Source organism: Magnolia sinica, chromosome 2, assembly GCF_029962835.1.
Source record: "Magnolia sinica isolate HGM2019 chromosome 2, MsV1, whole genome shotgun sequence".
Taxonomy (NCBI): Eukaryota; Viridiplantae; Streptophyta; class Magnoliopsida; order Magnoliales; family Magnoliaceae; genus Magnolia; species Magnolia sinica.
Window position 1 is genome coordinate 18,500,324 of NC_080574.1, and position 27,159 is coordinate 18,527,482.

At 40.4% G+C, this 27,159-nt stretch overlaps 1 protein-coding gene across 2 annotated transcripts; it reads right to left on the reverse strand.

The window, feature by feature from the left end:
- Positions 1–1,830: 1,830 nt before the first annotated feature.
- Positions 1,831–27,159, reverse strand: LOC131236502 (pyruvate kinase 1, cytosolic-like). 2 transcript variants are annotated; one of them, XM_058233740.1, is made up of 16 exons: positions 26,902–27,159; positions 25,644–25,740; positions 25,455–25,552; positions 20,184–20,339; positions 18,829–18,906; positions 18,587–18,718; positions 17,417–17,497; positions 17,152–17,220; positions 16,937–17,026; positions 15,579–15,723; positions 15,392–15,480; positions 12,848–12,943; positions 12,628–12,695; positions 12,422–12,521; positions 12,161–12,222; positions 1,831–2,173 (listed from the first exon to the last, which is right to left on the reverse strand). In XM_058233740.1, the coding sequence occupies exons 1-16, from the start codon at positions 26,968–26,970 to the stop codon at positions 2,131–2,133; spliced, it is 1,473 nt and encodes a 490-aa protein (XP_058089723.1). In that variant the 5' UTR covers positions 26,971–27,159; the 3' UTR covers positions 1,831–2,130. The 2 variants fall into 2 exon arrangements, with proteins under 2 accessions (XP_058089723.1, XP_058089722.1); XM_058233739.1 differs by having other exon boundaries at positions 12,161–12,217; positions 26,902–27,146.

Consider the following 27,159-nt stretch of genomic DNA (forward strand, 5'->3'; position numbering starts at 1 on the left):
ACAACAGAAGCCAGATCTAGGCAGAAAGCTCAGGACATCTGAAAACAGGTTTGGTCACAAGTTCCCGCACAACATTGATAAAGTCCGGTCACTTGAGCATTTGAAATGACAGATACTGAACATGCACACACATTTCAGTGCACCCAGAGCACCAAAGGAAAGCAAATAACACACCCCTTTTTTTTTCATATGGGTTGTTACGCATGGTATTGGTTGGTTGGTGTTTCTATGACAGGAATGAAACAGAGATGGCAGCGGACTATAGAGGTGTGGGCAGCATTTGACTAGCCAAGTGCAATGGTGATGAGATATGTCGTCAGATTTAATGGCAATGGTTGCTGGTGATATTGAGATTTGAACCATGAGCTTGGGTGTCGGTTGGGATGGCTGAGACAATGCTCTGACAGAGGCAATGCAGGCAGGCAAATCGATACAGGGGCCGCATGGACCAATGGTGGTGTGTAACGCACAGACTGATGGGTTCTGCTAGATCCACTCAGATCTGATCAGAGAAGATATAGTCATGTGAAATCGGGATGTAGCAGGTGTATTGAGTGCTGTAGCAGGTGTGGGCTGGGTGTGGCAAGTGCGGATTCAGGTTGTGAAGAGGAAGACGATGCAGGTGCAAATCTGATTTGGAATGTTGTTCACTGCAGGAGTTCCAGTGCTGGACACTGCAGAGATCCGAAAGCAGTGGCGGTCACGATGGCAGATATGCAGGTGGGGTACTGGAGACTGACAACCAATGGGCTGTATATCCAGCAGAGGAGAAGCAAGCATCGGTCACGCCAAAGATGGTGGGTACTGCTATTTGGGATATGAAGATGGATTAGGAGCAGTCTGCAGGCATTGACAAGATCAGGGTGGACGCTGATGAGGAGAGCGATGGGTTCTGGATCTGATGCAGAGCTCCGGTGGGATAGGATGCAAATCCATTCAGTTACACTGCAGTTTATGATGACAGATCGGATCAGGCGCAGTAGATCAAATGCTGGGATCGGGGATGGGTTGATGGATGCAGGATGAACCATGAGAAGCGGCTACATTGTAAATGACTTGTGTATTATTCCAATGGCAACAACCAATATACATACAGGAGATGAGCATAACTTCAAAATATGCATGAATGTATCATGATCAACCTCTGTCATAATTTACCTCATTATCAAAGATATGCATAACCAGTATCTATTCTAACACTAATTTGTACAGGTGGGCCCATGTTTCAGAGAGGCCCCATTCTAGATAGCCATGCATGATGCACCAAACAACTCTCTGACAAGAAAATCCTAACTCTTCAGTTAATGGTCAGGAGGTAGGCAATTCACCTGGAAAGGGACAAACATGCAAACCCCTTCAAATCTGGGAGCGCTGGCCATCTGGGTTGGGGCCCATCATAGAAATAGTTCCAATCACTGGATTATCAGCCTACTTGTACCCAAAATAAAAATAAAAAATGCAAACCTGAGTGCACCGTTAGAACCCTCGGTCGAGCATTATGTAATGCCCTCTTACAAATGTCCTCATTGGGGTGGATGCAGACTGGAACCGAGTCAAGGGAATGTTAATTGGCCTACAAGTCAAGCCTAGGGGCAAGCCATTTAGTAATGAGGCCTTTGACTTTAACACCATGAACAGGCCTATTCTTATATCAGCTTGAAAACTTTTCAAGCTCCATTTATTAAATCAGCTTCAAAATCAGGTCATCGCCCCACCCATGGCCCATCCATTATAGGCACATTAACCCAACCCATATCGGGCCCAAACCCAAAACCCAACGGACCAGCCTGGATCTTTTTGCCACACCTAGTCCTCACATACAATTATAAGTGACAGGCAAGTGCAGATCATGGCAGAATCGATTAAACTGTTGTCCAATGTGGCAGTGAAATAGCAAGCACAATTGAGAAGAACAACAAAGAAATGATGAACAAAAATAATGTAAAGTTCACCACCAACGATTGGAAACATGGACATGCAAAGAGATGGAGTGGGAGAAGTAAATACTGATAGGTGTTGCTTAGTCTTGAACATCCATTATCTCGATGACAGATGAGTCCCCAACTTTCTGAAAGATGACAGCCCTATCATTAGGCTTGACTATCCCCACTGCCTTACCATATTTCAATGCTAGTGTGAGCCCAGACTGTCCACTGAATGCACCCGAACCAGCCTGCCATTATAATTATAAAATATGCATCATTTAACTACCTTGTATAATGTAAATTTACTGGGAACTAAAAAAACAATTGGAAAAAGTGGAACTTCAGATTTGCTGGAACTTGTTTTGAACAGTAGACCAAGGTTACCTGGATCATGGCTAAATCCACTGTGTTACGGAAACATGTGTGCTATGTGCTACTTCCTCCAAAATGTGGAATGCTAGTGGTCGGATCATGTAGGTCTCGATGGTGCATGCATTAAGTATGTGCAATTTAGTTTTATGTATGAATTTTCTTTCTAATTTACATAAGAAATGATAATTGTACTTATGATATAGGGGTAATTGTAAAAACTCCTTTGTGGTTTCTAACAATTGCAAAAAACCCCCCTCTTGTTTGAATTATTGCCAGTACCTCCTCTTTTGTTTAAATTATTGCTAGTACCTCCCCTTTGGTTTACAGAATCATTGCAGCTTCCCCACACGGTCTATTAGCACCATTATCTTTGAGAAGTTCACCATCTTACCCCCTATTTCATAGGCAACTGGTTATAATTGTGTGGGCCTAGTATAGTGTATGTATGCCATACCCCCTATTTCATAGGTAACTAGTTAAAATTGTGTGGGCCAAGCATACTGTATGTATGGCATACCCCTTATTTCATAGTTAACCAGTTATACTTGTGTGGGCCTAGCATAGTGTATGTATGTCATCCAACCCGTTTAGTGTGGCCCCACCACCATGAAATTGGGAAACCCCAAAAATCAGGCAGATCCAACCAATATGTGTCCCACCACGTAAATTTTGGAAGTAGTTAATTAGGTGTGGCCCATCAGATGATTCGATTAGCGTAGGGCCTATTTGGTTTGCTTCCAGCGAGAGAGAGAGAGAGAGAGAGAGAGAGATCTTTGATTCTAGAGAGAGAGAGAGAGAGATCTTTGATTCTATGAGTGCTTTTCGCAAGTTTGTAGATATGGAAACAATAGTAGAACATAAGGGGCTACAGTGATGTGGAAAAAAGCGCAAATTTGAACTTTTATTTTTCTAAAATTGATTAATTAAACAGTAACCAAACACACTTAAAACCTAAGAAAGTGACATTTATAATCAAAATCACCCAAAAAAAACCTTTTTAGCAAAGCCAAACCAGACCCTAATTTTTTGGGCATCCAATATTTATGGAGGTTAATAGACGGATTGAATACAGGGGAAGAATGAAGTCTTAAGATGAGGGTATTTTTGTCATTTGGTGAAGATTCCTCTATTGTGTCTACCAAAGAGGAGGTCAATGTTTTCCATATTGGTATCAACAGATGCATTGCACCCTTGGGATATGGAAACACATCAGTTATCGCATGGAAAATATCAGATGCCTCGCTGTTTTTGGGAAACAATGGGAAATTGCTCAAAATTTTCAATGAAACTTTAGGAGATATTAAAAAAGACATTATTACACACTTAGAAATGAATAATATGTTTTCTTAGCATAGGGAAATAAGCTATAACCTGTCTAACAAAACATAAGTGATGCAGTGATATCCAAAAGAAGTTCATCTCATACAAATATCCTATTACTAATCAGATTAAACCATCCAAAATTACGGGTCCCAATTAGGTGTATGGTGAACCAGAAATTATGCTTATTTATTCATCTGACTATTAGATGAGTGGGCTAACAATTCGGACGGTCTAGATTATTGTACAACTATGGCATGCATACGATCAAAGAGCTACACCATTTTTTATACAATGTTAAACTTAAATGGCAGTTTATTCTAAATAAGAAAAGACAAAAACTTCAATACTCTAGCAGAGTGTGATGGATAATATGAAGGCACTTAGAAATTACTCAGAAATTGCAGATGGCATTCAAGAAGTTAAATAAAGCCATCCAAATTATGGTAGCCAATGCAGATGTATCATCAACCAAAAGTTAAGCCTATTTAATTTTCTGATTATCGGCTTAGAGACATTTATTGGATGGCTAAAAGTGAACTATATCCAACGGTCTTATTTCCACAAACAAGTATCCACGAATTAGAGGTTAGGATGATTCAACCAATCTTTGGATTGTGATTTGGTGACAGTGGGCTGCACAGTCTACACAGTTTTATTTAAATTAATATATGCCATGTGTATAATTTGAGAGTGCATGTGTATCAAGTGTCATACATTGCCTGAGTATCATATAACTTGTAAGAAAAACTCTGATACTCTATCAGAATGTGTTGGATGATACAAACCATTTAGAAATTACTTAAAAATTGCAAAAGTTGCATGAGAGTATTAAACTCTCCTGATTATTCTTTTGTAGTTTAGATGTATTATAATGCAAAAAGTACGCTTATTTCATCATCTAACAATCAAATTGGTGGATATTTATTGGATGGTTAACAATGGAAATATGCAATGGTTCTGTATCAACAACCGTCTATGAATCAGAGGTTTGGATTGTCCAAACAATCTGATTTTGGGACTAAGTGACAGTGGGTTCCACAACTCAATCAGTTTATTATGAGTTTATAGAGAGAGAGAGAGAGAGAGAGAGAGAGAGAGAGACATTGAAAGCTGTTGCAAAGGAAGAAGAAAGAAGAAGAGAGGAAGGAGCTTTTACAGATGTGTGATGTTTTTTTCCTTTGGATTTAAGGTTTTTTTTTTTTTTTTTTTTTTTAAATTGTTTTGGATTTTTTTCGGAAAATTGGGCCCTGGCACTGTCCGATCTCGATTTCTGCACTATAATCTGGATTTTCCTCCAAAAAATCAAGGAGGGTTTGTTGGAATTACCTAAATGTTAAATTAGAAGCAAAAGATTTAGAGGAAAATGGGGGGTTTTTTATTATAGAAAAAACGAAAAATAAAATAAAATGGTTGGTTTGTATCGCACAGTATCGATTTGTATCGATGGTTTGGAATCTTTATAAAGGGTTGCTGATGAGATAGCAATACGTATCAAATATCAGCCATAAATTGTGATATTGTGCTAACATCACCGATATCAGGAAGAACGGTAAATCAACCCTGATTTCGTATCGCTAACTTGTCATACCAATAATATTGGCCGATATTATCAATATTGTCAACACTGGAGGAGGCTAATCCAAACCAAGGGGGAGAGAGGTATTACAATTGTCAGAAACCAAAGGGGAGGTGTTTACAATTATCCCTGTAATATAGGCATGTTATTAAGTAAATCGAAGTATAAGTCTCTTATGTTCTAAACATAAATTTCAATACGACTTCATCAACACTAATCATATAGAACCACCATTTTGGGTCAGCAAAAATAGTGAACCAGATCACCCTAGTTCAACAGTTTGGAGTCTTTGGACAGAACCTTTGACGCAGGTATGAACGTGATGAGGATAACTACTCCGAATCCACGGAGCTTCTCTGGACTCCTCACAGAGACTTCTCGAATCCACGAGGAAAGAAAGCAGAAAATAGAAATAAATTCTAATAAATTCGAAATTGATTAATTGATGAATAAAAACGAGTTCACAACCCTTTAAATAGGGGTACCAAGCAATGGGAAAGAAATCAGAATCAAACTACAACTCAAACTCCTAGAATCCGCGACTTACTATAAATAGTAAACTTACTATTTATAGACGGTCGTGATGTCTACTAGTGCGCAAGGTTTTCGGCCAAAAATAGTAAGTGTCCTATTTGGCTTCACCAAACCGTTCTCCTAATTATTCTAAGCTCTTTTCACGTTGGGCAACTCCTAAAGCCCGACGGATGAAGAGTTATAATCAAACTAAAACTTACTATTTATAGCAAAAGCGAAATTAAAACGGGAAACGACCATCGATCCAGGGGTTTTTCGCAATTGCGGGGGAACCCGGCATAGCCGGGTTGGTTGGCTTCGATAGCTCGTTCTACCCCAAAATCATATATTTTACGTCGATAAATCATTCCTGATGGCAAGATACGCCCGATTTCAGGTTCGATGGTCGGGATCACTTCTGTCATTGACCGGGCCTTTTCGATCCATCTTGGCCATGTAATCGTCCGCGACCCGCTCTACATCGCTCCTCCACTTCAAAAGAACTCGTCCTCGAGTTCTCGTCATGCTCTGGTTCATGATACTCGGTTAGGTCCATGACATTAAAAGTCCGTGAGATGGCCATGTCATCTGGGAGATCAACAACATAAGCGTTGTCATTGATCTTTCGGATGATTGGTACCGGTCCAATCTTCTTATTTTTTAACTTATTGTACGTCCCGGTCGGAAATCTCTCTTTGCGCAAATGGACCATAACGCGGTCGCCTACCTCGAACACTTTTTGTCGCCGATGCTTGTCCGCTTGTTCCTTGTACTTCTCGTTCGAGGCATGTAACTTGGTCTGCACTTCTGCATGGATGCCCATGATCTTGTCTGCCATATGTTCTGCTGCAATGCTCGTGCCTGGGTGCTTGGGCAGAGGGACCAAGTCAAGTGTGTGGCGAGGCACTCGTCCGTAAATAATCTGGAACGGTGATCTCCCTGTCGAGCGGTTCACCATATTGTTGAATGCAAACTCTGCTTGAGACAAGGCCAAATCCCACTGCTTCGGTTTTTCTCCTGAAATACAGCGAAGGAGGTTTCCCAACGTGCGATTCACAACTTCGGTCTGCCCATCAGTCTGTGGGTGGTAAGCACTACTAAATTGAAGTCGTGTATCGAATCGATTCCATAAAGTCCGCCAAAAGTGGCTAATGAACTTCGTGTCACGATCAGAAGTAATGGTCTTGGGGACCCCGTGTAGCCGAACGACCTCCCTGAAAAATAAATTCGCCACGTGTGTTGCATCGAGGGTCTTCTTGCATGGGATAAAGTGCGCCATCTTTGAGAAACGATCTACCACCACGAACACCGAATCCATGCCACGTTGTGTTCGTGGGAGACCAAGCACGAAGTCCATTGATAAATCCTCCCAAGGACCGTTAGGCACAGGTAACGGGGTGTAGAGGCCCGTATTCTGAGATTGTCCCTTGGAGGTCGACAAACATGACAACGTTGTACGGCTTTTCCCAGTTCGCGTACTATCTTCGGCCATAATACCGCTCTTCCACAAGAGCTCGCGTCTTGTCTCGCCCAGTGTCCACCAAGGCCACCTCCATGTAGCTCCCGAATAATCTGCCCTGAGAGAACTTTGGGGGATGCACAATCGATTCCCTTTGAAGAGAAAATCGTCTGTATATGAAGGTCACCGGGTGACCTTCTTGACACTTCATCCAAGAATCTTTGAAGTCCTCATCCTCGGCATACGGATCCTTGAGACAGTTGAAGCCGACTACTTCGTTGCTCATCGTAACAAGTAGTGATGCACGACGGGTAAGTGCATCAACCACCTTGTTCTGTTGCCCTGACTTGTGCTTCAGAACGAATGTGAATTTCTGTAAAAACGTAACCTATCTAGCATGCACACGATTCACGTTAGTCTGACTAGTTTACTTGATGGTCTGTGTACAGAACAAACTCTCTTTGAATTAGATAATGTCGCCAATGTTGCAGCGCCTGAACAACTGCGTATAACTCAATCTCATAAGTCGACTACTTCTTTCGGGCTTCGCTGAGCTTCTCGTTGTAAAAGGCTATCAGCCTGCCTTCCTATGATAATACGCCTCCAATTCCGACATATGAAGCGTTACACTCAACCTCAAACAATTTGTCGAAATTAGGAAGCACCAAGACCGGTGTTGTAGATAAACGATGCTTAATCTCATGAAAGCTCTTGTCAGCTTTATCGATCCACTGGAACGGTCCTTTTTTCATGCAATCTGTTATAGGCGCGACTATGGTGCTAAAATCTAGCACAAATTGACGATAGAAGGTCACAAATTCGTGAAAACTCCTAACCTCATGAATGTTTGTTGGGATCGGTCATTTTCTAATGGCTCGCACCTCTTTATCATCCACACAGATGCCTGTGGACGTTACAACAAATCCTAGAAACAATAGGCTGTCAGTTAAAAAATTACATTTCTTCAAGTTGAGGTACAACTTGTTAATTTGTAAGACCTGCAGCATCTGTCTGAGATGTTTCCTGTGCTCCGTCTCATCCTGGCTATATATCAAGATGTCATCAAAATATACTACTACAAATCGGCTAGTGAGCGGTTTTAGAACTTGATTCATCAAACGCATAAAAGTACTTGGTGCGTTCGATAGGCCGAAGGGCATGACTAGCCACTTATACAACCCTTTCTTTGTTTTGAATGCCGTTTTCCACTCATCACCAGGTCGGATACGAATCTGATGGTACCCGCTCCTTAGATCTAGTTTAGAGAACACCTTGGCCCCTTCTAGCATATCGAGCATGTCGTCCAACCGTGGTATTGGGAACCGATATTTAATAGTAATTTTGTTGATTGTCTAGTTGTTGACACACAGCCGGCTCCCATACTTTTTGGCGTTAATAATGCTGGTACGGCACATGGGCTCATGCCTCTCTCAAGAGACCCTTACGGATCAATTCCTCCACTTGCCCCGAAGTATCTCACACTCCTTCGGACTCATCCGATAATGAGGGCGATTAGGCAAAACTAGCCCCCGGGACGAGGTCTATGTGATGTTGGATGTCCCTCATGGGGGCAATCCATCGGGTAAATCTCGGCCAGATTTCTTTGAATTCGTTTAGCAACAGTCTTAAACTTGGAGGAATGTTTGAGGGTTCCTCTTCCTCGCCTTTCACCACTACAGCGTATACCTCGCCGGTTTCCTTGGATTCTTCCATAAAATCCCGAATGGTCAAGAGGGAACTCCCCTCCACTTTAGAGGCTTCAGGGTGGTTCTCTGGTGCCATAGGGGCAAGGATTATTTTTCGACTATCCTTGACAAATACGTAAACATTATCTCGTCCTCGATGGGTCGCATCACGGTCCGACTGCCAAGGTCGACCGAGTAACATATGACAAGCTTCCATATCGACCACGTCACAAAGTATTTGATCTTTATAATTTTTGCCAATTGAAAAGGAGATAGTGCATTGTTCAGTTACCTTGGTCTCATTCACCTTTTTTATCCAGCCAATTGAGTACGGGGAAGGATGTTTCATCGTTGGTAGCCGCAACTTGTCCACCATCACTCTTGAAACGATGTTCTCGCTACTACCACTGTCTATGATTACATCACAGACCTTTCCATTGACGGTGCACCGAGTTCGAAATATATTGTGTCGTTGTGGATGTAATTCCTTTCGTGGGGCATACAGCAATCGCCTCACAACTAGAAATTCGCCATGATCCTCGCCCGTCATTTCATCGCCACCTGCTATTTCTTCAGTGATTTGTTCATGTTCATCAAAGCGATGGTCTTCTTCTGCGGCCTCATCTTCAGTGCCCCCTTCATTTATAGTCAAGTGTGATGCGGGACGTTGAGGACAAGTATTTGATAAGTGGCCTAGTTGGCCACAGCGGTAGTAATTGTTCGACCTTGGCCGAGCATAAGGATTTGGAATCCTACTCGGACTCGCTGTTGTAGGTGCTGCACGTTGAGGCCTGGATGAGCCGCTCCCCATATCACGGTTTGCGGTTATAGGAAGTTGAGGTACTGGGTCTTTTCCTCGTGGCAGTACTGGATTCTGCGTGGGACCCGTCATGGGGGTCGAGTTGAAGGATATGGACGAGCAGGAGCTCTTACAAGTTGTGTTTCGGCCCCCTGCCAATTGAATCGCTTCATCCACAGTCCCGATCGGGTGCATCTGAACTCTTGAATTGTTGGCCGCAACCCACCTATAAATCGCGCCACCTTCGGTGACTGATTCTGCAGATCGTTTCGTGTAGCCAGCCGTTGGAATTCTAGTAATCTGTGACTGTTCGATTTCCTTGCTGCAATTTTGATATTGTTGGAATAATAGCTGCTCATAATCACTGTGGAGAAATTATGATCGAAGAAGACGTCTCATCCGTGGCCATGATGAGATAGGCGCCTTGTTCTAGTGGGCTCCTGAGAGTTGTAATTGTTCCCACCATGCAGAAGCACCAGATTTTAATTTAAACGCTACCAATTTTACCCTTTTATGATCTGGCACGTCCATGTAATCAAAATATCTCTCTACTTCGGCTAGCCAATCGAGAAAATCTTCTATACGTAATAAACCGTTAAAACTAGGAAGTTCAGCCTTACCTCGATAGTCTCTTTCAGCACGATCTAGACGATCACCTCCATGGATTGGTCGTCGCGCAAAACCCTCATTAAGGTCCTCGTCGCTAGAACTTGAATCATCTGGTGTAGCCCTACGGTTTGCCACTGGTAGTGCTCTACGAAAATCGGGGTTGTGTCGTACCGCGACCATGGGTGGTGGAGCCACCACGGGTGGTGGAGCACCGCCTAGGGCTCGGGGCGGAAGTAGCGCATCCGCAAGACGGTCGAGAGTTGCCTGCAGCCCTTGCATGGTCAACTGACTCTCCCGGTGGAAAGCTTCCATTCTTTCCGAAAGATAACGAATCCCTGGATCACCGTCCACAGGATTTTGATTCATACCTTCGTTGTTTGCCATCGGCCCAAGGGGAATCCTCGCTTTGATACCAATTGACGCAGGTATGAAAGTGATGAGGATAACTACTCCGAATCCACGGAGCTTCTTTGGACTCCTCACAGAGGAAAGAAAGCAGGAGGAAAGAAAGCAGAAAATAGAAATAAATTCTAATAAATTCGAAATTGATTAATTGATGAATAAAAACGAGTTCACAACCCTTTAAATAGGGGTACCAAGCAATGGGAAAGAAATCAGAATCAAACTACAACTCAAACTCCTAGAATCCGCGACTTACTATAAATAGTAAACTTACTATTTATAGACGGTCGTGATGTCTACTAGTGCGCAAGGTTTTCGGCCAAAAATAGTAAGTGTCCTATTTGGCTTCACCAAACCGTTCTCCTAATTATTCTAAGCTCTTTTCACGTTGGGCGCAACTCCTAAAGCCCGACGGATGAAGAGTTATAATCAAACTAAAACTTACTATTTATAGTAAAAACGAAATTAAAACAGGGAAACGACCGTCGATCTAGGGGTTTTTCACAATTTCGGGCTGCGCAACCCAGCATAGCAGGGTTGGTTGGCTTCAGTAGCTCGTTCTACCCCAAAATCATATATTTTACGTCAGATAACTCATTCCGGATTGCAAGATACGCCCGATTTAAGGTTCGATGGTCTGGATCACTTCTGTCGTCGACCGGGCCTTTTCTGATCCATCTTGGCCTAGTTCAACAGTTTGGAGTCTTTGGACAGAACCTTCTCTTGGAAAAACTTTAGGCAGTATGGGCTGTCCTATCTTTACCCTTCTCCTTTCTTATTCTAGAAACAATGCTATCACTAGGGGTTTCTATGGGCCCATTTTGGCATGAGAAGGGTTAAACTAACAGGACATTTGGGTGCCTCCAGTTCCTGATGCCAACATGATGCATTAGCACCAAGCCACAGGAGATAAAAACAGGACCTTCCTTATCTCAACCATCATTGCAATCAGAAAAAGTGGGAAAACAGTAGCCCACCTGATGTGCAATCGATTTCTATGCCAACCCAAATACGAAGTGCATCAACTAGAGGCTTGGAAAGCCCCATCAAACATGACGGGGCAGTAAAACACAAATGCTACCTCAAGAAACAACAAGATCATTTTGTTATTTAAGCAAGAGATGCTAGCATGAAGCAAACACTGCATAGTCGTCCAATAAGTGGGCCTGCAAAAGGGACAGTTAGAGTAATGGTCTCCATTGAACACTTGAAACTCACAAGAATGGGAGGGTTTCACTGTCATTCTGGTAGCCCACCAGACAACTGTCCCTATCAGCACATGTTTACCACCTGCACCTTGAGGAGGGAACTACATATTACTTCTATGCAGCGCAGGCTGCAGATTATCATGTCCCTTTTAAGAAATCAGGGATGTCGCTGACAGATTATATCAGAAGAATTTCTCCAAACAGAGGGTCTAATGATAGTGTCAATGAATGTTGGTTATGAGGATGATATCCTAATCTTTGGAATTCAAGAAACCCTTAACTTGCTTACCACATTAGGAATGGCCAGAATAGGATAGACTCCTCTTGCTGCAAGACATTGCCGAGCCTGCACTGAAGAAACATTAGTGTATTTCCATCTTTAAAAAGCAAGAGATATTAAAACTTCCCAAATCTGAAGTCATCCCAGTAATCTTGACTTTCAATTTATTTTTTTTTCTTATTCTTTTTTGGTATGGTAGAATTTCAAACAACCAACATATATTTAAAACACTGAAATGGCCCTAAACTCAGCTGGGAAAGATTATGATACCTGTGATGTACCAGAAAAACTCCAATTCAGTGAGTCTGTCTTAAGCCTTGGGATCACGACTGCCAGAACGGGTACCATGGGCCTATATTTTGCGATCAACCTATGTACACGAACTCAACAAAGTTCAGTCAGTCATCTGCAATTTAAATCTTTTGTGCCAATTTAACATAACAGTAGTTCAGGACTGAGAGCTCGAAGATAAGTACCTCGCGGCTCTACCAGATGATGTGAACACGACAATGACTGCAGCCTTGACTTTAATTGCAGCACGAACCTTGTGGAAACAAAAATAATCGGCAGATACATCAATACACACACAGAGATCTATTTACCAAGACGTACAAACAGATGTATTTCATTTCACCTGATTACTGTCACAAGAAGGTAATAACTGTAAGGATAATAGAAAATGGAATATTTAAATACCGCTGATGACGCAACAGATTCGGCATGTGACATTGGCTCTCCAACATATTTGGACGTTTTCTTGAACTGAAGCGGCTGGTTGTAGACACTTTCGGCCTGCAAAGCATATTAGTTTTGAGTTACGCCAAATTAAATATACGTGTGTTTCTGAATGGGAGAGGATCTAGTGCCTTGGGACTTTGGTGGCACAGGAGGTATCATGCTTCTGTGTCATTATTGCTCACATGACATGCATGGATGAGATAGACATCACTCATTCAGTTGGCCAATACTTGCACTGTTTGGACAATCCTAACCTTTAATCAGTCACATAAAAATTAACACACAAATTAGCAAAGGTTCATTTATTAGAAGGTTAGGATAGTCCAATCAAAGCAATTGTTGATGGGTGGTCAGTCATTGCACAACCCAATGCTTGGCATGGATCACCATACGCATGCTGCATCTATGGTACCCAATATACAGCCATGTGAAAATGGCATGTTTCCAGAGGTACAAGTGTGTGTATGCGATCCACAAAAGCATGGCCCTGAAGTTGGCATAAGAATCATGAGCATCTGTCAATCTTCCATTACAAGTATCAGGAGGTAGAGTTGATCCTGGGATTGAGAAGACAGCAACACTGTATCATCAAACCCCATTAAGACATTTTCTTTATCACAAGCCTCAAATCTTGTAGAGAAACATTTGGGTGCTAAAGAATGTGTTTTTCTTGTCATGGCACAATTTCTTTTTCTTATTATTTTCAAGAAAAATAGGACTCTTAAAGTTTCAACAGAAATGAAATACTTTAATTGGTTTGATGATAAATATTCTTTCAAGATTCCCTTGTTGCCTGAAATTTCTTTTATCTGATTGCTTTGGTTTTTTTTTTTTTTTTTTTTGTTTTTTTTCTGGTTTTTATCTAGAGACCCTTTTTGTTTAGAGTTTATATTATTTGATGGTTCGGATTTTTCCTGGATTGATTCGGCTCTTTTTCTCATTGTTTTTCTACATTTGAAATCTCTGTTATTTGATTGTCTGGATAATTAGCTTGTGTTTTTAAAAATATCTGTCTATTTTATTTCACTATTTAATTCTTAGTTTTTAATGGATATTTGTTTTTCCTTCTAAAATCAAAGAAAAAAATTTTGGGAGTGAAGGTTTTTGTTTTAACATGCACACGTGCTTAAAAGCCAATCGGATCTTGTTTATTGAAACAGGGTCATGAGGGATCCTGGTGATTATTGGAATAGAGTTGTTAATGACTTTGTTCTTATTGATTGTGAATGGAAACTTAGACGTATATATTTTTAGTGGTCATAGTAGATTCCTCTGCTATGCTATGCATGATGTCTTTGTAGGGAGACACGTGATGGGAGGATCAGATTTACAGTGGGCCCCACAAACAGTCATGTATATCAACCATCATACTCTGCTATGCATAATGTCTTTGTAGGAGTAATCTCTTCACCTTTAATATGAAACCTAGGGGTTTTGCCAGTAAAAAAAAAAGAAGGCCGGGGGATCCCCTGTAAAATGTTTACAATTTTGTAAAACACTTTACAAGTAAATTTCTACATCCAAACACTAGTTGTCAGCCATTTACTTGTAAACCCTTTACAACTAAAGGATTTTACATGCATCCAAATGACCCTCTAGTCTCATGAACATAGTGACAAATCTCATTCCCAGCAATTTCTCTGCTCTAAAATTTCTTGAGAGGTTTTCAGATTTTGAGGTTTTTCTTGAGAGATTATCAGGGAGATCTCACTTAGAATTTATTATTATTATTTTTTTTTAAAACATTTATAAATATTCTATTCTAAATTAATAAATAGTTTAAATCATATATATATATATATATATATATATATATATATATATATATATATATATATATATATATATCTAGTGAATTGTTTAAGGTTTTTACTATTTCCAAAGTTAAATCACAATGATTTCATAATATTTTAAAGTCTACCAATATTTTAAAATCTCGGGATAATATTGATTAGAATTTTTTATTTTTATTTTTTTGCGAAATCATTGCAAGATTTTCAAAATCTCATCAACATCTATCACATTGCTCATAAAGCTTTGCTTGGAAAATGGTTGCGGTGCTTTGGGATGAGGACAATTTTTTTGGAGAAGAGTGATTAACAAAATATGGTCTTCGAGAAGACAGTCGAGGGCGGCCTATCCAGATACACGGGTTCGGGGACTTGAAAAGCTATTATGGCTATGGAGCCAACTTTCTCTTAAGGGAGTTGGCTTTGAAATTGGCGATGGACAAGTTATAGGTTTTGGGAAGATTTGTCAAGTGGAAGTGGCCCCCTTTTGTAGATGGTTTCCCTCCATCTACAACATCGCATCCCATCGCCATGAAATGGTTATGGAATGCTTCAAAAGTTTTAGTGGTCACACAGTTCAGAAACCTACTTTTAGGTGGAATCTTTAAAGAGGGAGAGTTGGAATATCTGGTTGGGCTTCAGGAGCACATACAAATGGCTGGGAAATTCCATTGAATTTAACATGACAACTCATATTGATGCAGAGACATACCTCAGCACAAATTCTACCCACAGTTTTTATCGTCTCGACGGGATAGAGGCCTCTAAGTGTCTCCGCACCCAATAAAATACCATCGGTCCCTGTACAAAAAGCATTAGAGAGAGAGAGAGGAGGCTTTCAGTTAAGTTCTTTAAAAGCATCTACAAATTAAGGTTCATGACCATACAGATCTACAAACCATCAAGGACAGCATTTGCAACATCAGTTGCTTCTGCACGAGTGGGGCGTAGATTGTCAGTCATGCTATCCACTACTCGAGTGATTATAGCAGACTTCCCAACCAAGTTGCACCTATGAACAGCAGACTTCTGAAACAGGAATACCTGCAATAGAATGGGATCACAAGCATGGGCCTGCATTGGTCAGGTAACATTCTCAGAGAAGCAGGCTAAAACTACAAACAAAAAAAGTATGTGCGGGATTTTTTTTATCCAATTGTTTGTTTCCACCACAAGAGGCAAAACAAAAGCTACTACAATGAAACCCTTCATAGACGACCTTTTCCTTTTGATGGTTAAAAATATTTTCATTTTCCACAACATCAGACACATTTTGCCATCATATCCTATCAAATATAAAACCAAGAAACAACCAACAGTATGATCTGCTCAAGTGGAATATCATACCATTTTGTCAACACATTCAAACCATCAACCTAAAATCCTTCTAGTTAATCTTAGTGTCAGCTTACACTAATCCAGTTTTACATTGTTCTTTCCAAGTGTAGATCATGTCTACCATGCCCACTATAGTCAAAGTGAATGAACAAAAGGTTTATAAGTAGATTATTACTTTATCAAGAAAAAACTCCATAAGCAATAGGTTTCAGTTTAAGAGATTAACATCTGATGCAAGCTTTATTTGCTGAGAGAAATGTTGACCTCATACCTTACAACTCAATGTCAGAGAAGAGTTAGATATTGCATTGCACACATCATGACCGCCACAACCATCACGATCATTTGGTAGGCAAACATGAACCATTGAGAGAAATGACTATGAGGGGCTGTTTTTTTTTTTTTTTTAGTAAGCTTTCTCACCTTCCTAAATATCCTCTTCCCTTCTCTTCTTCACCTCAAAAACTGTGGACATTCAGTTCCCACACAAGAGAAACACAAGGTGACCATTTGAGGTGAACATATGTGGAATCCATGTAAAACTGGAACCCAACAACGAAAGGAAAAAAGCCATGCTTTCCATTTCCTGAGGAATCCATGTTATATTTTTGGATCCACATTTTAGTTTTCCTTCATCCAATCAGCCCCTAAGCACAACTTCACTAACTGATGATGCAATCAAGTTCAAAGTTTCATCCGATTGAAGCAAGAATTTAATTCTAAATATTTATATCATATTGACAACAGCTGTGTCCAAGAAGGTGCTAATGCCATAACAAGAATTAGAGAAATTGATTATCACTGTGATCTGAAAAGAACTCTACGCCATGAAGGAACCAGGGAAAAAAGAAAGAAAGAAAGAAAGAAAGAAAGAAAGAAAAAGGTGGCAATACTTTGACAGTAAGTACATGCATACAACCTTTTCAGGGGGAAGGTCTATTCCCAAATTCCCACGAGAAAGGATAATGCCATCCGCTTCTTGGAGGATCTCATCAAAGTGCTTCAAACCCTGTTGAGTTAAAATCACAAATATAAAATGATAAAAAAAAAAAACTACTAGAACAAGAAATATGATTGTAGCAAAATTGAGACAACATCATTAGTGACATGTCCATGTCAAGTTTGTTGGCTCACCTCCACATTTTCAACCTTGGCAAATATTTGAGTTTCATGAAGATTTTGTTTGTCAAGGAAAGCTCTAAGCTGCATAAAACAATAAATATATGAGATATCATGCACACAATTTAATGACATATACATACAATAGAAGATAAGATTTGATAGCAGTTTAGAATCAAACTGTATTCAGGTGAAAAATGAAATGATTGTTGGGAAGATACATTGAACTAAAACTACGCATGCCTACATAGCAAAAGAAAAGGCATGAAACGGAACTCACCTCCCGTACATCCTCTGGATGGCGAGTATATGAAAGGGAAATAAAATCAACATTATTACGAGAACCCCAAGTTGAAATGACCTGTTAAAATTACAAACCAAAAGTAAGTGCAGTTTTACCAGTAATATCAACTAAAAAACAGAATCTTTGCAGTAGTACCACATTTCTTAGGATAGTAGGGTCACTAGCTATTAGAACAATCATTAATATATTTTTACATGTTTTATATATAAATGAAGTTAGTTTATACATGAAAAGTATCCCTACCACAGTATTAAATTCGGGGAAGGGGTATGTGTGTGTGGCAATGAATGCAAGACTCTTCATCTAGCCCCAACACTTATGTTAAGCTGAATTAAGGGTTCTCACTATGGTTAGAAGGAGATTTTTTCAATGTCAACAGATGTAGACATCTTTCCAATCACCCAATGGGAGTTTAAGCGATCCAAATCCTCATAATCATAGGGAAGAAAATTCAGTCATTGATCAGATAAGTAATTGAAGATTGGTGAAGATAAGCCCTAAAAGGAGAGTGTAGATTCCTCGAGGTTAGGGTTAGTTCATTCTGTCTAATCTTTTAATGATGTCGCCCCTCATAAAAAAGGGGGGGAAATATCTTCAATATTGTCACATATCAATACAGATGAGTGGGCATGAGCTTACTAGAGATTTGGCAAGAGTAGACAAGTATCAGATACCTTCAAGCGTCCAACATAATCATTTAAACCAATCGAAGTGAATCAATGTATTATTAGAGCAGAAGTTGCATGTCACTATTTCCTAGCACGTATAGGTCTAATAGAGAATATCATTGAATCATTCACCCCTCAATGACCCATTAAGCTTGGCAAGACTAGCAAAAGCATATCGTTGAATCTTAGATGAGCCAAGCTAAACAGAGTAGATCAGCATCGAATCTTCTAATCATTTTTTTCCCTTCCTCCCTTGAATGGTATATCACAATCTAATTCTTACAGGATTGCATAAAGCAAAGAAAAAGGCCTCAAAACTAAAGTCATTCCATGAACCAAATCACATGAAATCACGATCACCTGGCATACAATTAATAATTATCAACCTATAGATGATTTCAAAGCTCCCATGCAATTATGCTATTATACATTCAACAGAAGCTATGACATTTAGGATAGTAGCAGAAGTAAGGATTACCTGCTTATCAATGTCGGTTAGAGTAGGCAAATTGATATGAACTTGTGAGACATGCATGGTGAAAATAAACCCTGCAAGTGTAGCACTATTCTTCACGAGACAAATGACTTCTGGACCATTTGTCTCCAGCACCTACATAGATAAATTACATTAGTTGTGGAAGAGGTTGAGAAATATCATATTGGATCAACAAGACATTTCAGTCAAAGATGAGCAATGTAAAACACAAGTGGAACTCTCACCTCAAGCCATACTGAGGTTGACTCACTTCCTGTGAAAAGATATTGCCCAATAAAGATTGTATCACCCTTTTTAACTGCCTACAATCTCAGAGGGAAACAAAAACAGCACCACTAGTGAAGGGGAGGAAAAAAAAAACAGAGTAGGTAGATAAGCAAGCATTTTCCATCCAAATGGAATAATGTTACAGAAGGTTGTATGATTTTGACAGAATTTCTGGATGTTTTAGTCCTTTTTAATATTTTGTTAAAATAAGATGGTTAGGATTATATTCAATGAAAGGTTAGGAGTAAATCATGGTTTCTCTAATTTTGGAAAAAGTAATAAAGTGTGTGTGTGTGTTGTGCAATGGATTTTCTGAGTGGTGTGATGACTCTTCTACAAAGGAATGTTGTGCAATGGATTTTCTGAGTGGTATGATGCTCCTTGTCTGGAACTATGACACTTCTAGATTGTAAGGTGAGACTCCACACAACCATGATTTGGAGATTTTCTAAATCATCTATCCTTTTCCCTTGAACCTACAAACTGTTTTCATCTAATCGTACAGCTTCCCTGCATCTGTCCTATGTCAATTCATTTAGTTAACAAATACTAATTCTTAAAAACATTCAGTGAGGTTCTGTGGTTTGTAACTACGTATTGCATCTTTGCCATGTCTTCTATTTGTTTAAGCAGGAGAGGCAATCAGCTGGGCTAAGATGAGCCGAGCCATGGTTAGCACTGGCCTACACGGCTGGACCGAGCCCTGTAAGGAAAAAGATTTAAATGATCGAGGTTTAAAATAGTCCAATAAAAAAAAGGGTATCCTTCATCAATGACCAGTCCCATCATATAAATAGTTTTGATCATTGAAACATGACCATGATCAAACAAGCATCACATGTATGGTGAATGGGAACCACTCAGTAGTGCCTTTAAACCATCCATTCTTATATGGTGGCCCACTTGATGATTAGACCTGGCCAATGGCACAAACCACTCACCATTGTCCTGGGACAGGCCCAGGCTTGGCTGGACACTGGTCCTTGATTTCAAGTCTGGGCCAGGCCTTTGGGCCAAGTTTGGGGGCCCAAGCCCCCTACCAGACCAGGCTGCCTAGCCCATTGCCACCCCATGTCTAAGTTACAAAAATAATAATAATAATAAATTTGAGTGCTTGCTTTTTTGTTCATGACACATTCCTAACCTTTCTCGTGACAGTTTGAACAGATGTTTCAAATGTACTGAAGGCAAGACTGAATACCTTCACAAATCAAGACAAACCTACAGAACTAACAAAAAGAATGACAGTACCACAGCAAATTAGACCACTTGATTTCCTTCAGAAATGGTTGGGGTAAGATCTCACACAAACCTCAGCAAGTTCAGCATAATTGACAGGTAAGACCTCAGCTGAGGCTTCTTTGGAAAGATCTGGAGTTAATGTTAAATGATCATCAGCCTTTAGCTCGATGGGATTCCCGGTCCTATTACAAACTTGAAGCTCAGGACCCACAGTGTCCAGCATAACCTGAAAAATAATGATTTAGAGACTGCATTCAATAAAATCAGGTAGCAATAATTTGCATAACCAAGCATACCATACCAGCATTGTGAAGAGAGAAATTACAATATCATTAATGAAAAAAGCATGAGAAATAACTAAAAAGAATGCCTGACAACAAAGTGGATGTTCCATATTAGAAAACATTCAAAAAAGGAATTAGGTGTGTCAAGAGTGTATATATATAAATTGACTAGGGGCATTTCCTTATTTGTTTAGATGCATTTCTGTCATTCTCATAGAAATAAACACATGTTGCAGTTTTCCACAATGTAGTCTCTCTAGTTTAACATGGTATTAGAGCACCCGATTTGGGGCCTTTGATCCACACCGTTCATCTCCATCATTCTCATCACAAGCACCACCACGTTGCCACATCACCACCGCAGCCACACTAGCCGTCACTTGCAAATCCGGCAAAACCCCGTCTCAGACACTGCTTTTCTAGACCAACACTTAGATCCGCCATCATTTCCGTCTCTGAGATCCCATTCGCAGCCCACAATCTCACCGTCTACATTTTCTTCAGCCATCGCCGCCTTTGCTGAAGCCCATCTCCATCGGAACCCTTGTGAGCACACCACCAGGCACCCTTTCCATTCAGATCTGGCATCCCTGCTACTATTGCTGACAGGAAACAACAACACAGATTCACCACTGCAACTACTTTCACCCACAACAGTCTTAGATCCAGTGACTTTAGATCTAACTTCTGGCGACCCATCTCCAAATCTGCATCCAATCTCAGATCGGGCACAACTGAGATCTAAGTCTAGCCAATGATTCCGGCCAGCGTTCTGCAACTGACTCCGCCGCAGCACCATCATCCACCATTAATGGTTGCCTGTCTGAGATTGCTATCTGCACGCTGCGATCTACATTTCCTATTTATTTAATGATCTTTTGTAACAATGCTTGGTAGCCTAGGCTAGGATTGTGCATGATCTTCTTTTTGGGTTTTTTGGCATTTGTGATGATAATAGTAAGTTTTATGATTTTCATTAATTATTTTAATTTTGCTACTTGATCTCACACAATATTTGAGTTCATGCATCGGTCCTACATCATTGGGTCATTGACCGAACTCTCCTCGTGGGCCCCAAATCCATGGGTTCCGCCCCCTCATGGGCCTTAAATCACATGTGTTCCGCGGGCCACCCACTCCGAGTGGGCCCACGCATCCCAGGGGCCACCCCACTCGAGCCCGGTATGAAAATGCCCCTTCATTAATCACCCCCGGTAAGGAGTCTCAAACACGAGACCTCCCGCTTTGATACCAATTTGATGTAAGACAATTAACCACTTGCTCTAAAAGCTTGAACTGATTGAGCATGTCGAATTAATTCCTTTATCTCATAGCCTAGGTCCCACATCCATGGGTTCGGTACTCGGTCGAACCCTCCTTATGGGCCCCAAATCCATGGGTTCTGCAGGCTGCCCGCCGTGGGCGTGCCCCTGCATTACTAGGCCATTTGTTTTTCCAAGATGCTATTGCTCTTGTGCGCCTAGATCTTGCATAATACTATGAGATCGCATTTTCATCTTGATGTGGGGCCCACTGACCTTTAATCGCTGAACATCCACACGTGTTCGGTCAAATTGGGGTTATTATGCCACTCATATAATAATAATAATAACTGGCCATTCCAAATCTTGTTGGGCCATTCCTCATTCATTAAAAAAAAAAAAATGCGTATGTAATGGTTATTGTTGTTGGGCCCACCTAGTAATGCATTTTGCTGAAGAACATTGTCCATGGGGCTCACATTACTAATGTCTGTAAGGCCCACATTGTTGCTTGCATGTTGCTGGCCCATCTAAAGTGATCAACCACTCTTGATCATCTCTGGACAATTCTTTTAGGTCATTTATGTTGTGGGGACCACTTTGTTGATGAAATGAGGGTTGGTCACTTCCTCTTATCTGGTCCGTTGGTAAATTTTTCCGCACCTACTTGTTGGTACAGGCCCATTCTCATCTCGATGTTGCTGACCTATTATAGGCTATTCTTATGTTTTGGGAAATTATTATTATTACTCGCATGTATTGGATGCTATGAGCTCCACCACCTCCATTCATCGGTGTCATGGACCTCGCTCAATCATATCCACTACACGATACAACTTCTTTGAATCAGGAATTTTAACAAGATGAGTTATATTTTCTACTCATTTTATTTATTTTTGTTGGACATATTGGACCAAACTTGTGTTTGTCCAGGGCGTGTTAGACCGGACCTCGTTACCCATCATCATTATAATGGGACCTGTTTTTATTTGTTGTCGAAACATCTAGAGCTACAAGAAGAGCAACGGTTAAACTCTTAGCCACTGGAAGTGTGTATCCATCAGAAGAGCAAATAGGTAAAATCTTGGCCACTAGTAATTTTGTCAGATCATTCGAAAGTCATTCGATGTGTTCTTGGTTCACATCCCAAAAGTCGTCAAAAGTGCCTGCTCGCTTGAGGCCACTCATCATTTCATCGCGACTCGTCATTTCGTCACCCCATGCTAGAGTTGCAGTTTTTTGTTTTTTGTTTTTTTTATTTTTTTGTTTTTTATTTTAATAAATGTTCATCGTATCTTGCAAACTCAAGTTACTCCTTTCAAAGCACCTTGAGTTTGAAGGGGGGCTGTTAGAGTATATTAGATTAGATTAGAGTATATCTAGTTTGATTAGGGACATTTCCTTATTTGTTTAGATGCGTATCCATGAAGATCTCTTCATATCTCTACATATCTCCTACCAGATCTCCTATCTCTATATATTCATGTCATTCACATAGAAATAAATACAAGTTACAGTTTTCCACAATGCAGTCTCTCTAGTTTAACAAGGTGCTTTTCAAATGAATGCCCAAGCTCTAAATTCCGAACTTAGAAACTAGAGAAGACGATCAACTAGTCATGCAAGGCAAGAAAATAACTCGAAACACAATTTGCTAAAGGTCCAAATCTCGGAGCTATAACATTTGATTCTAAAGAATGAGGAAACCCAGTAAACTTATCACCCAGAAATTGGAGGCATAATCCACATCTTGGAATTATCAGCTTATAAGCAATTGCCTTGACATCCACAAGCAAGACCAGGGAAACATTATTAGAAATTATGATAAGCAGCAGCTTTCCTATTGGATATTCTCAAAAGCCACTAAAAAACTGAAACATCTCTTCCTCAATATACAAGGCAATGAAGTTCTGGGTAGTTAAAAGCCAAATGGTATCAGATGAAACTACATAAAGAAACCAATGTGGCATTAAGGAAGAATCAATTATATGAAATACTTGACATACCTGATGACAAAATTTCAAAAAGAAAACATAGAAGGAAAAAAAAAAAAACAAAACAAAACAACAATGTGCATATGTTGAATTTTATATTTATCTCTCATAACAAGGTGGGAAAATGCTGGACAAAGGTCATGCTTTGGGTCTCATCTCAAGGTTCAAGGTGGAAATTTTCAAACGGCAGATTTCTCATCTCCAACTTGCGGATGATACCTTAATCTTTTGCAAGGCACAAGAGGTCATGGTGGATAATGTAAGAAAGATTGTGAGATGCTTTGAGGCGAAGTTAGTTTTAAAGCTCAACATCCTTAAGCGCAAACTCTTGCGGATTCGTATTTCTGGGTGAGGTGGCAAAATACGCAATGATTTTTGGGTGTAGCTTTGGCTTCTTTCCGTTGACATACCTCAGCCTCCCTCTTTGTGTGAGCAAGCTGGCAAAGTATTTGTGGGACAAGGTCGTTGAAAGAATGGAGAGGAAGTTATAAAGGTAGGATTAAACAGCTTTCCTTGGGTGGGAGGCTTACGTTCATCAAAGCGGCTTTGTCGATTCTACCCATCTACTTCAGTCATTGTTTAGATGCCTGAAGTCAGTCAGCCTGAATTCAATGCTGACTCAATTGGAGAAGCTGAGGGATTTCCTTTGGCAAGGTACTGCATAAGATCGCAAGTTCCACTTATTGGAGTGGGGCAAAGTTTCTGGGCTTATGAAGATAGTGGGGCTGGTCTTTGGAAGCTGGAGGTTGTCAACCTTACCTTGTTTGGCTAGTGGCTTTGGAGATTTGGGATGAAAGTAGGTAGGTTATGGAGAGAGGCGATGGCTTGCAAATATGGTGTTGACGATAAGGGATGGTGGGTCAGGCAGTCCTCTCTCTATAGGGCTCTCGCTTTTTGGAACATGATAACAAGTGTGGTGGGTCAATTCAAATAAGGGATTTGTTTTTCCTTAGGGGATGGAGATTGTGCGTTTTTGGATGATGTTTGGTTGGGAGAGACCCCAGTTTGTTCGGTGCTCTTGAGGTTTGCTAGTTTATCTCTAGAAGTGAACATCTCTATTGCTAGGTGCTTTTCTGCTTCTAGTGCAGATGGAGTGTGGGTCCCCCTTACAAAAGGAACTTGTCGAATGAGGAGTTACACGATTCCATCCATCTTTTGGCGTGGCTTCAAGGAATTTGCCCCTCTATTTAAGTGAAGGACAAGATGGTGTGGTGCATAGACAAATATAGAAAATTTTCAGTTCGATCCTTCTATGGTTTGCTTTCTCACTCCCTAGGGGAAGTGTGTTGTCGCCATACTACCTTTGTGTGGCACTACGGAGCTCCCTCTAAAGTCATAGCCTCTGCCTGGTTGGTGGGAATGAATGAGGTGCTAACAAATGACAACCTTGGAGGTCTTAAAAAGAGCGAAGCTAGCTGTCTTGGAGTGGGCTACTTAATTTCTAGGGTTCTATTGGTGTTTTAGTTTTGTAAGGTGTTGGTTTCATTTTTGCTTGGGTTGAGCTCTTTGTATAGTTGGCCTTTGGGCTTGTTTTAATAAACATGGATTACTTCTCAAAAAAAAAAAAGAAAAAAGAAAACCCTTTGGTGATAGACTGATAGGTTTGGCACAACCATATCCTTCACCAAATGAGCTTTTTCATGAGCAATATAATTTCTTGTAAGGTATCATAAAGGCATACACATAATATCTTAACCAAATCTAATGACCCAAAAAGTATATACTCTTTGCAACCTCCATGAAATTTTCTTCAAGAACAAGAAAGTAGAAACATAGGAAAATTGCAATGTTTGCAACTTACGGCACAAAGCTTTTTAACATTTTTCACAGCACTGCTCAAGTTGTTGAGAGTTTCTTGGTGGTACTCATCATTTAACCAAGAGAAATCAAAGCGTGCAACTGCCAAAACAAAGCACATGAATATTTGTCATTGAAATTCAAGTAAGTTGGAACTATGAAATTTTGCAACGAGAAGTGTCGGTAGAATCACCTGACATTCCTGCCTTTAAGCATTCCTCAAGCACCTCAACCGAACGTGATTTTGGCCCAAGGGTCCCGACAATTTTCGTCAGTGAAGGGAAGAAAGTCTGTAGATTTGAAAGACCAGGAGAATTAAGAATCTAGATATGTTACATGCATTTTCATTCAGGTAAAAAGACCACCAACACAAACAGGATATTTATAATCATTGAATCTAAAGACCTAAGACAATGGCAACATTGGATACCTTCAAATAGCCAAGAAAAAGGAAAGGAAAAAAAAAGAGTCATGCATATGAGCAGAGAACTGTAGAAAACAGAGACTTACATCACCATGATTCATAACTTTCTAAATAACAATTATAACTTTCTCTATTAAATTATAAACTCATCAAATCCATGAAAGGCAAAGGGCGTAGATTCGAAAAGGAGGGAAGTTTGCACGAATGCAAGAAAGGGGAAAAAGAAGAAGGAAAGAGACTGATGAAGGCTTCATAAGTATGATGAAGTGTACACCGAAACAGCTTCACCACACACGTGGTACTTGGTCCCACTAATCGCTTTTGCTAGCCCATCATGTTGATGGGTTGTAACCCAGAAATCAAGGCAATTGGAGTATGTGAGCCATCTCACCCCTGCCTGAAAATAGTTGTTAACTTGCAATGGTCAGCAATCAGCAGGCACAAAACGTTCTAACGGTCAGATGGTTAGGATTGCCCAGTTACTTTGATTATAGGGCTATAGCTATTTCCTTGCCGGCTGACTCGATCAACAGCCCCAATCACACCTTTGTCATGAAGAGGGAATGTAAAACGTTACTCTGAATCAGGACGAGCAAGAAAATTAGAAAGAAGAAACATGGATGAAAACAAACCAAAAAATGGAACCCATAAATGTAAGTAAATTCGACAAAAATCAACATAATGCTGTTAAAATAAGATCAACAAAATGGGGAGGAGAAAGATCGAGGATCGAATCCAAACGCATGCTCTAAAATCCGTAGATGATGGTGAACTAGGCAAGACAGCTGAAAGAAGGAAATTCCAATCCATTGATCTTTTGAAGGATAAAAAACCATACGAGATAGAACAGAACAAGAAACAGGAGAAACGGAAACTGTAACCTTGTCAGAGAAAATTGTTGAAAATGTGAGATTGAGTACACAGGCAGAGACGACCATACGAACAGGGAAAAAGGTGTTTTGAGAATTAGGGTTTTCGCTAGTTCCTGAGATAAAGAAAGAGAGGGAAAGAGAGGGAGAGAGATTACAGGTTTGGAAGGTGTGAGAACGGAAGAGAGCCGTAGTGGCTCTTCTAGCAGCATCTGCCCTCCTTGCATTGAGTGTGTGCGTGTGTGTGTAGAGAGAGAGAGAGAGAGAGAGAGAGAGAGAGAGAGATTCTTTGGTTGCTTCGATCGTTGACGTGGAGAATTTTGGCGGGGAAAGGAGGGAGGAGGGAGAGGAAAAAAGAGAAGGTGAAGGGGCTATTTGTAGGGGAAGGAGGAAGTGTGGGGCCCGGAGAGATTTTC

What these genes read in the sequence shown, in the direction of transcription:
- LOC131236502 (XM_058233739.1), bottom strand. Translation starts at nt 26,970, where the DNA reads ATGCAAGGAGGGCAGATGCTGCTAGAAGAGCCACTACGGCTCTCTTCC. An exon ending in TGCAAATGCTGTCCTTGATG is followed by an intron (nt 15,481 to 15,578) that starts GTTTGTAGATCT and finishes CTTTTTGTACAG; the next exon opens with GGACCGATGGTATTTTATTG. An exon ending in GTTTTTCTGGTACATCACAG is followed by an intron (nt 12,218 to 12,421) that starts GTATCATAATCT and finishes TCTTCAGTGCAG; the next exon opens with GCTCGGCAATGTCTTGCAGC.